Source organism: Amblyraja radiata, chromosome 30 (assembly GCF_010909765.2).
Source record: "Amblyraja radiata isolate CabotCenter1 chromosome 30, sAmbRad1.1.pri, whole genome shotgun sequence".
Classification (NCBI taxonomy): Eukaryota; Metazoa; Chordata; class Chondrichthyes; order Rajiformes; family Rajidae; genus Amblyraja; species Amblyraja radiata.
The window spans coordinates 3,177,054-3,187,532 of record NC_045985.1 but is presented as its reverse complement, the minus strand read 5'-3'; the positions used below and the strand labels follow the sequence as shown (position 1 = coordinate 3,187,532).

Below are 10,479 nucleotides of genomic sequence, written 5' to 3'. Positions count from 1 at the left end.
GGTAGGGCCGGCGGGACAGGAGGATGATGAAGATAGCCACAGAAAAGCTGGAGTAACTCAGCAGGTCAGGCAGCATCTCTGGGGAGAAAGAATGGGCGACGTTTCGGGTCGAGACCCTTCTTCACACCGGTTAGGGATAAGGGAAACGAGAGATATAGTCGGTGATGTGGAGAGATAAAGAACAATGAATGAAAGGAATGCAAAAGGTAACGATGATAAAGGAAACAGGCCATTGTTAGCTGTTTGCTGGATGATAACGAGAAGCTGGTGCGACTTGGGTGGGGGGAGGGATAGAGAGAGAGGGAATGCCGGGGCTACCTGAAGTGAGATAAATCAAATATTCATACAACTGGGCTGTGAGCTGCCGGGAGCGGGGACAGAGTCACTCACCAGCAACGGCGGTGAACTGAGATCCAGAAACTATGAAAGTAACCCGCTCTGACCGTGGGGATGGTACTCCTTCTTCTTCTATGTGGTGTTTTTTGGCGGTTGGCAAACAACTTTTTTGGTGCATTACCGCCACCAACTGGCATGGAGTGTGGATCAAACAACACAATTACATATACTAATAACCTATATCCTTCCGAACAAATTGGTTACCCTAAGAAAATGCAACAGGATTTGATAGCACTTATATGAACTTCCTTGCAAAATATCTACCAAATCAAATTGTATTCTTTCTTTTCTGAACTGCTCACTCATCCGTTCTCTCTCCTCCTCATACCTCTCACAATGTACAATGACATGCTCTATCGTCTCTTCTTGCCCACAGTATTCACATCTACCTGTATTATGCTTGCCTATTATAAAAAGTGTACTGTTCAGACCAGTGTGTCCAAATCTAATTCTTGAGATTACTGTCTCCTCTTTTCTGTTTTTTCCTGCACATCTCATTTCTGCCACTTTCCTCTGGACTCTGTAGAACCACCGTCCTTTCCGCTCTTCATCCCATTGCTTTTGCCATCTTTCCTTCAGTCTTTGCTTAATAATGTCTTTGATTTCAGTTTTACCTATGTTAATACTTAAATCAATTTTACTTCTTTTTGCTACCTCTTTTGCTACCTTATCTGCCATTTCGTTTCCTCTAATGCCAATGTGTGCTGGTACCCATAAAAATATGACTGTAAGCCCCATCATTTGAATTCTGAATAGTGTTTGTTGTATTTCAATCAAAATGTCTGGTCTACTGTCTGAATGGCTGTGCTGTAAACTCTTTATTGCTAAACCTGAATCTGAGCAAATAACTGTCCTTAAAGGCCTAGTATCCTCGACCCACTGTACCGCTAACAATATTGCAATCATTTCACCTGTGTATACTGAGACCTCATTATTGATCCTCTTCCCTACTTTGATGTGAAATTCTGGTACAATAAATGCTACTCCTACTTTATCTACTGAATCTTTTGATGCATCTGTATAAATTTGGACAAAACTGTGGTATCTGTCAATGTATTCCTGTATGATGACTGAATTATACCTATGTTGTTTATCCTTGTTTTCCTGTTCTAATGTTGTAAAGTCTACTGTTGCATCTGGAAGTATCCAAGGTGGAATTGAAGGTAATGGAACTGTTGGAACCACATTTAATTGTGCTATGCCGATTTGTACTGCTCTCTGGGTCACTGTCCATCCAAAACTTTTTGTTTCCCTTCTCTCCTTTTCCCAGCATGGTTTGACAGTAACTTGTGCTGGGTGTTCTTGACTCTGGCCCTGTAGGTTAATCCAGTAATTTAATGAAAGCTGTATCCTTCTCATCTCTAGAGGCATCTCCCCCATTTCAACCTGTAATGCTGCTGTTGGAGTTGTTTTTATTGCACCTGTACATATTCTCAATGCCTGATATTGAATGTTGTCTATTTTCTTAAGAGAAGTACTTGATGCGGACCCATACACCACACAACCATAATCTAACACAGATCTAATTAACCCATTGTATATAGCCTTCAAAGCTTTTCTATCTGCCCCCCAATCACATCCAACTAAACATCTCATTACATTAAGTATCTTCTTACATTTGTCCACTACTTTCTGAATATGAACCATCCATGTAATCCTCTCATCAAACCATAAACCTAAAAATTTATAGTATTTTACTCTCTCCAATTCCTGGTTATATAATTTTAGTTTAACCTCACTACCAATTTCCTTCCTAGTAAAAAACATTATCTTTGTCTTTTCCACAGAAAATTTGAATCCCCATTTATAAGACCACTCTTGTACCTTTATTATAGCCCTCTGTAGTTTCTGCACAATAAACTTCACATTTCTCCCCCTTTTCCAGATTGCCCCATCATCCGCAAACAGTGAAACTCCCATTTCATTTACAATTTCATCATACACATCATTTATCATTACTAAAAATAGTAAAGGACTTATTATGCTCCCTTGAGGTGTTCCATTTACAATATCTAATGTTCCTGAGTATTGATTTCCAACTCGTACTTGTATTGACCTCCCAAATAAAAAATCCTTAATCCATTTAAATATACGACCTTTAATCCCCAATTTACCTAGTTTCACTAATAACCCTTCTCCCCACATCATATCATATGCTTTCTCAATATCAAAAAATACAGCTACTACACTTTCTCTATTAATTTGTGCTCTCCTAATTTCATGTTCTAAACATATAGCTGGATCCATGGTGTTTCTCCCCTTCCTAAAACCACTCTGGTAATTGGATAAATATCCTTTATTTTCTACATAATATGTTAACCTTTCATTTACCATTTTTTCTATTACTTTACATATGTTGGATGTTAATGCAATAGGCCTATAATTCCCTGGGTTTGTCAGATCTTTACCTGGCTTTCCTATTGGGATTACTACTGCCTCCTTCCACCTTTGCGGTAATTTCCCACCCTCCCACACTTTATTATAAAATTCTAACAAAAAATCCTTGGATGTTTCACTGAGATGGTTTAACATGGTGTAACAAATCTGATCTTTACCTGGTGCTGATATCTTGGTTTTTCTAAGAGCTCGGTTGAATTCTGTCTTTGTGAATGGTTTGTTTAGAACATCGTTCGTGTCTTCCTCATGTCGTATTAACTGTCTATTCTCTGCTATGGTATTTTCTTTTCCTTTTCTTCCTTCTTCACTAACATTGTCTGAACTGTGAATTTTAGCAAAAGATTTTGCCAACATCTCTGCTTTCTCTTCGTCTTTCACTGCTGTAATTTCACCGTCAGTTAGGATTGGATATTTGTATTCTCTTTTAATTCCTTTCATTCTCCTTATCATTCCCCAAACTTGACCTACTTTTGTCTCCCTTCCCACTGAGTTACAAAATGTCCTCCAAAATTCCCTCTTTGCATTTTTTATTACTCTTCTTACACTTGCTTGCAACCTTTTGTATTCAATAAGATTCTGAAAATTATGATTTCTTTTCAAAATTTTAAAAGCTTTATTTCGACACTTAATTGCTTTGTCACATTCCTTAGTCCACCATGGTACGCTCTTTTTGTTGTGCTTACCTCCTTTCCTCTTAATGGACTTTGTTGCTGCCTCTAAAATGGCTTCGCAAACAGAAATATTTAAATTATCCACATCTTCATAAATATCAATTTTTTCCATTTCTTGATCACTAATAGTCTTAAACTTCTCCCAATCAGCACCACTAAAAGACCACTTTTGTATTCTCTCTGTATTATACTCCTCTAAACTCACTCCTACTACTATTTCTATCGGGTAGTGGTCACTTCCTACCGTTGTTCTTCGAATTACTTCCCATGAACAAACACCCGCCAATGAGTCTGACACTAGTGTGAGGTCTATGGCTGATTCTGACCCTGTTCTGATGTTGATTCGTGTCCGTGGGGATGGTTTAGCGTGATAATTGCTTTAATATTGAAAACCGCATTGTTACTCAGCCAATGAGTCGGGCGCTTGCAGCGTCTGACGTTTAATAATCCAATTTGGCCCTTTTGCTCGCAAACCAGTCACACTCACACAACAGATTACAACACATCCTACTTCACGCTGTTCTCTGGTCTGACTGACTGCCTCTTTCGGGCTTCCAGTGTGGTGACAGTGCAGAGAGCAGACGGAGACCGTGACCACACTCTTTGAATCACTTCCCTCTGGAAGACGACTCCGGACTGTCAAAGATGCCACAGCCAGACATAAAAACAGCTGTTTTTCCACCAGTAGGTAGCTCTACTCAATAACCAAAAATCTGTAGCCTCCTTTTGCTGTGGTATTTTATTTAATTCACATGTTTAATCAATAATGTTTTATCGTTAATGTTGAATGTTTTATGTGTCATTCCTAACTGTCACTGTATGTCGTTGTCACTTGTGGGCGGAGCATCAAGGCAAATTCCTTGTATGTGAATACTTGGCCGAGAAACTTATTCATTCATTCATTCATTCATTCATTCATTCATTCAAGTTAAATGTGAAGCTGTTGACCCCAGAGAACATTGACCAGCTAAAGAGGGACTATGCATGTTGGAGAACGGTGAAGCCCCGACACCAAGTCCGTCGCCCATTCCTTCTTTCCACAGCCGACTGCCAGTCCCGCTGAGTTACTCCAGCATTTTGTGTCGATCTTGAAGTTAAAAACACAGCTCTGTTAACAAACAGTACAAAGTGCAAGTGCTGTCACCTCACCCTGCAGGTGGGACTGACATACTGTGCGATGAGAGAATGGGTCGGCTGGGCTTGTATTCACTGGAATTTAGAAGGATGAGAGGCAGATCTTATAGAAACATTTTACATTATTAAGGGATTGGACAGGCTAGATGCAGGAAACACGTTCCCGATGTTGCGGGAGTCCAGAACCAGGGGTCACAGTTTAAGAATAAGGGGTAGGCCATTTACAACGGAGATGAGGAAAAACATCTTCATCCAGTGAGTTGTGAATCTGTGGAATTCTCTGCCACAGAGGTCAATGGAGGTCAATTCACTGGATGTTTTCAAGAGAGTTAGATATCGCTCATAGGGCTAACGGAATCAATGGATATGGGAGAAAAAGCAGGAATGGTGTATTGATTTTAGATGATCAGTCATGACCATATTGAATGACGGTGCTGTCTCGAGGGGCCGAATGGCCTACTCCTGCACGTAATTTCTATGTTTCTATGACCCGCTGAGTTACTCCAGCACATTGTGTCAGTCTATAGTCACAGAATGATACAGTGTGGAAACAGGCCCTTCGGCCCAACTCGCCCACACCGGTCAACATGTCCCAGCTGCACCATTCCCACCCGCCTGCGCTTGGGTCCATATCCCTCCAAACCTGTCCTATGAATGTAACTGTTCAAAAAGGAACTGCAGATGCTGGAATATCGAAGGTACACAAAATTGCTGGGGAAACTCAGCGGGTGCAGCAGCATCTATGGAGCGAAGGAAATAGGCGACGTTCATCAGTCTGAAGAAGGGTTTCGGCCCGAAACGTCGCCTATTTCCTTCGCTCCATAGATGCTGCTGCACCCGCTGAGTTTCCCCAGCAATTTTGTGTACCTATGAATGTAACTGTGTTTTTTTAACGATGGGATAGCCCCAGCCTCAACTACCTGCTCTGACGTCTATCTGAAGAAGGGTCTCGATCGCAAACATCACCCTTTCCTTCTCTCCAGAGATGCTGCCTGTCCCGCTGAGTTACTCCAGCTTTTTGTGCCTATCTTCGGTTCAAACCAGCATCTGCAGTTCCTTCCTACACACACCTCCTCTGGCAGCCTGTTCCATACACCCAACATCCTTTGTGTGGAAAAAGTTACCCCTCTGATTCTTAGCAACCTTTTCCCTTCACTTTGAAACTTTGTCTGGGCAAGAGACTGCATCCACCCAAATTCTGCGCTTTCGTCAATATTCAGGCCGGTTTAATGTCTAACTGACTCCTCCCTCGTGTGATTAGTTGGGAGTGGCCAGGACACTCAACACTGAACACTTGCAGCCCAATAACATTCATTCCCCCGAGACGGCAGCGCGCGCAGTGGGAAACACTTTGAACCAGGAAGTGAAGATAAAATGGCTGCGAAAGACATTTTTGAGTGTTTAACCGAGGAGGTAGTTTGTCCCATCTGCCTGGATTTCTTCACCGATCCGGTTACACTGGAGTGCGGGCACAACTTCTGCCGCCCCTGTATCACACAGAGTTGGGACAGGGAGGGGAGAAACTCCTGCCCGGAATGTAGAGAGGAGTTTACAGACCGCACCCTCAAAGTAAATCGGGCCTTGGTTAGACTGTCTGAGAAAGCTCGAACACTGAGCCTGAATCAGACAGAGAAGGAAAGTAAACTTCAGTGCGAGGAACATCAGGAACAACTGAAGCTGTTTTGTGAAACCGACAAGAAGCTGATCTGTGTGATTTGTGCAGCTGGGCGGGAACACAAGTCTCACAGCTTCATGCCGGTTAAAGAAGCTGTTGAAACCTACAAGGTAAATGCAAACCGATTTTGATCGCATCGTTGTTTTATTCCGTCTTTATTGTCTAACACTTTTATTCTCTGATCCCCAAACATAATCCCAGGATCAAATGAAATCTTCAATCCAGTCTCTCACAAAAAAGGAATCAGAGATCCAGCAAATGGAGCAGCAACAGAAACAGAAGATTTCTGGAGTTCTGGTGAGGCTTTCCCGTTTTGATTTCCTGATCTTGTGTAGATTTTATTTTTGTGATACGTGTAATAATAGGGCAGCGCAGTGACACAAGTAGTGCTGCGGTCTCCTAGTTCCGGTGAGCGGGTTCGATCCTGACCTCGGGTGCTGCCCGTGTGGTTCACGCCTTCTCCCTGTGACCGCGCCGGATTCCTTCCACGTCCCCAGCACACGCTGGTTCAATGGTCAATCGGTGACTGTTGTAATCCCTGGGAAAGTGGGTGGTGGGTGGGAAAAATGGGAATTAATGGGCACGTGAAAAGGGATTGGCAGCGGGGAATTATATTGGGGTAGAGGATTGATGGATTCTAAGATTACCCTCACGATATTTCAGAAGCATTTAGAGAAGCTATTGATTTGCCAAAGTAAATAAATAATGTACCGGGCAAATGTCACAGTCATATGAGGTGCTGCTCCTCAAATTTCCGGTGTTGCTCACTCTGGCCATGGAGGAGGCCCAGGACAGAAAGGTCAGATTGAGATTGGGAATGGGAGGGGGAGTTGAAGTGCTGAGCCACCGAGAGATCAGGCTGGTTATTGCGGACTGAGCGGAGGTGTTGTGCGAAGCGATCGCCAAGCCTGCGCTTGGTCTCACCGATGTAGATCAGCTGACATCTACATGGATGCAATATATGAGGTTGGAGGAGATGCAGGTGAACCTTTGTCAAACCTGGAACGATTGCTTGGGTCCTTGAATGGAGTCAAGGAGGGAGGTAAAGGGGCAAGTGTAGCTTCTCTTGCGGTTGCAAGGGAAAGCTCCCGGGGAGGGGGTGGTACGGTAGGGAAGGGATGAATTGACCAGGGAGTTACGGAGGGAGCGGTCTTTGCGGAAAGCAGACAGGGGGGGAGATGGGAAGATGTGGCGAGTGGTGGGGTCACGTTGGTGCAGGCGAAAATGGCGGAGGATTATCTGTTGTATGTGACGGCTGATGGGGTGAAAGGTGAGGACTTGGGGGACTCTGCCCTTGTTACAAGTGGGGGGATGGGGAGAGAGAGCAGAGTTACGGGGTATTGAAGAGACCCTGGTGAGAGCCTCATCTATAGTAGGGGAGGGGAACCCCCGTACCCTGAGGAATGAGGACATTTCCGATGCCCTGGTGTGGAACACCTCATCCTGGGAGCAGATGCGGCGTAGACGGAGGAATTGGGAGTAGGGGATGGAGTCCTGACAGGAAGCAGGGTGGGAAGAAGTGTAGTCAAGATATCCATGGGAGTAAGTGGGTTTATAGTGGATGTCGGTCAGATGTCCATCACCTGCGATGGAGATAGTGAGGCCAAGAAATGGTAGGGAAGTGTCGGAAATGGTCCAGGTGTATTTAAGTGCTCACTCCTCCATGGCCAGAGTGAGCACCACCAGAAATTGGAGGAGCAGCACCTCATATTCCGCTTGGGCAGTCTGCACCCTAGCGTTATAAACATAGACTTCTCCAATTTCCGGTACCCTTGCTGTCTCCTCCCCTTCTAGGCTTTCTCTCGGCCCTTGGGCTCCTCCTCTTCCTTTCTCCTTTCTTCTCCCCCCCCCCCCTACATCAGTCTGAAGAAGGGGTTCGGCCCGAAACTTTGCCTATTTCCTTCGCTCCATAGATGCTGCTGCACCCGCTGAGTTTCTCCAGCACTTTTGCCTACCTTCGATTTTCCAGCATCTGCAGTTCTTTCTTAAACAAAGTGACATTATATATTGATTTTCACCTTTCATTTCACAGGAACAGTCACACAACCTTCAGTCCAAGATTACATCCCAGTTTGCTGAACAGCACAAGATTCTCATTGAGAAAGAGCAGCGCGCACTGGCAGATATCCGAGAGGAAGAGAAGAAGATTCTAAATACAATGGAGAAAAATCTTGGAGAGATTCAAGAGAATTTAAATTCCATTCAGGAGGAACTCTTAAAGTTGCAGCAACAGATGGATCAAAAAGACAGTGTGGTGTTTCTGAAGGTGAGGGGTTACACTACAGTTTGGTGAAGTGAAAGTGCACAGTCACAAAATGGTGGGTGACATTTCAGAAATAAATGCTGCATTTATCAGTAATTCAGAACTAGGTAAATGTTTAAGAAGGAACTGCAGATGCTGGAAAATTGATGGAACACAAAAATGCTGGAGAAACTCAGCGGGTGCAGCAGCATCTATGGAGCGAAGGAAATAGGTGATGTTTCGGGCCGAACCCCTTCTTCAGACTGATAAGAGTTGGGGGGGGGGGGAGAAGGAATGAAAAAGGGGAGGAGGAGGAGCCCGAGGGCGGGGGGATGGGAGGAGACAGCTCGAGGGTTAAGGAAGGGGAGGAGACAGCAATGGTTAGCAAAATTGGGAGAATTCAATGTTCATGCCACCCGGCCGTAGCCTACCCAGGCGGAATATGAGGTGCTGTTCCTCCAATTTCCGGCGAAAATGGCGGAGGATGATTTGTTGTATTTGCCGACTGGTGGGGTGAAAGGTGAGGACTAGAGGGACTCATACCCCACAACACTGCTCTCTCTCCCCATCCCCGCACTCGCAACAAGGGCAGAGTCCCCTTAGTCCTCACCTTTCACCCCACCAGCCGGCAAATACAACAAATCACCCTCCGCCATTTTCGCCACCTTCAACGTGACCCCACCACTCGCCACAGCTTCCCATCTCCCCCCATGTCTGCCTTCCGCCAAGACCGCTCCCTCCGCAACTCCCTTGTCAATTCTTCCCTTCCCTCCCGTACCACCCCCTCCCCGGGCACTTTCCGTTGCAACCGCAAGAAATGCAACACCTGTCCCTTTACCTCCCCCCTCGACTCCATTCAAGGACCCAAGCAGTCGTTCCAGGTGTGACAAAGGTTCACCTGTATCTCCTCCAACCTCATCTACTGCATCCGCTGCTCTAGATGTCAGCTGATTTACATCGTTGAGACTGAGCGGTGGTTGGGCGATCGTTTCGCCGAACACCTCCGCTCCATCCGCAAGAACCTACCTGAACTCCCGGTGGCTCAGCTCCCATTCCCAATCCGACCTCTCTGTCCTGGGTCTCCTCCATTGCCAGAGTGAGCAACACCGGAAATTGGAGGAACAGCATCTCATATTCCGCCTGGGTTGCTTGCGTCCGGATGGCATGAACGTTGAATTCTCCCAATTTTGCTAGCCCTTGCTGTCTCCTCCCCTTCCTTAATCCTCGAGCTGTCTCCTCCCATCCCCCCCGCCCTCGTGCTCCTCCTCCTCCCCTTTTTCATTCCTTCTCCCCCCCACCCCACCCCCTATCAGTCTGAAGAAGGGTTTTGGCCCGAAACGTCACCTATTTCCTTCGCTCCATAGATGCTGCTGCACTCGCTGAGTTTCTCCAGCATTTTTGTATACCTTAGGTAAATGTTTAATCTGTTTCAGCTGTTGTTGTTCCCAAACTAATTGGCCTCCCGTATAATCTCTGGGATCTCAGGATTGCCTGGCCGGAATGTAGAGAGCTGTTTGTGTTCTGTAGCGTTTAGAACAATGACAGGTGATCCTATATCTGATCCCAAGGACCACGGAATGGGCAGAGGGCAATGAATATCTGGGAGTCTCCAACCTAGAGACTCTGAGAGGTTTAACATGTTAGACGTATTTATACCAGAGGAAGATACATGTTTGATAATTCGGGGAATTGTAACCAAAGGTAATGGGGCAAAGAGGAGGAGTTCAGTCCTGGGCTAGATCAGCCATGACCACATTGTGGGGATTAACATTGAAATCTAGAACGTGGCGCACACACATCAGATTGATCATCTATATCCGGTTCCCATCAGCAGTGGGTGGTCACCTTGGGGGAATTTGCTCTGTTTGTTTTGTCCACCTTGTTTCACCATAGAATGACATCACATTCTACATCATAGACAGGCCATTCGGCCCATCCTACCTAGTCATGTTTACTGCTCCACT

General features: G+C 45.2%; 1 protein-coding gene across 1 annotated transcript; it reads left to right on the top strand.

Moving 5' to 3' along the window:
- Positions 1 to 188: 188 nt before the first annotated feature.
- On the top strand, positions 189 to 8,392 carry LOC116989904 (nuclear factor 7, brain-like; the record flags this gene model as incomplete). The annotated part of the gene is made up of 4 exons (XM_033047460.1): positions 189 to 206; positions 6,009 to 6,383; positions 6,475 to 6,570; positions 8,306 to 8,392. Coding segments are annotated over exons 1-4 (576 nt in total), but the record flags the coding sequence as incomplete, so codon positions are not given.
- Between the last annotated feature and the right edge of the window lie 2,087 nt (positions 8,393 to 10,479).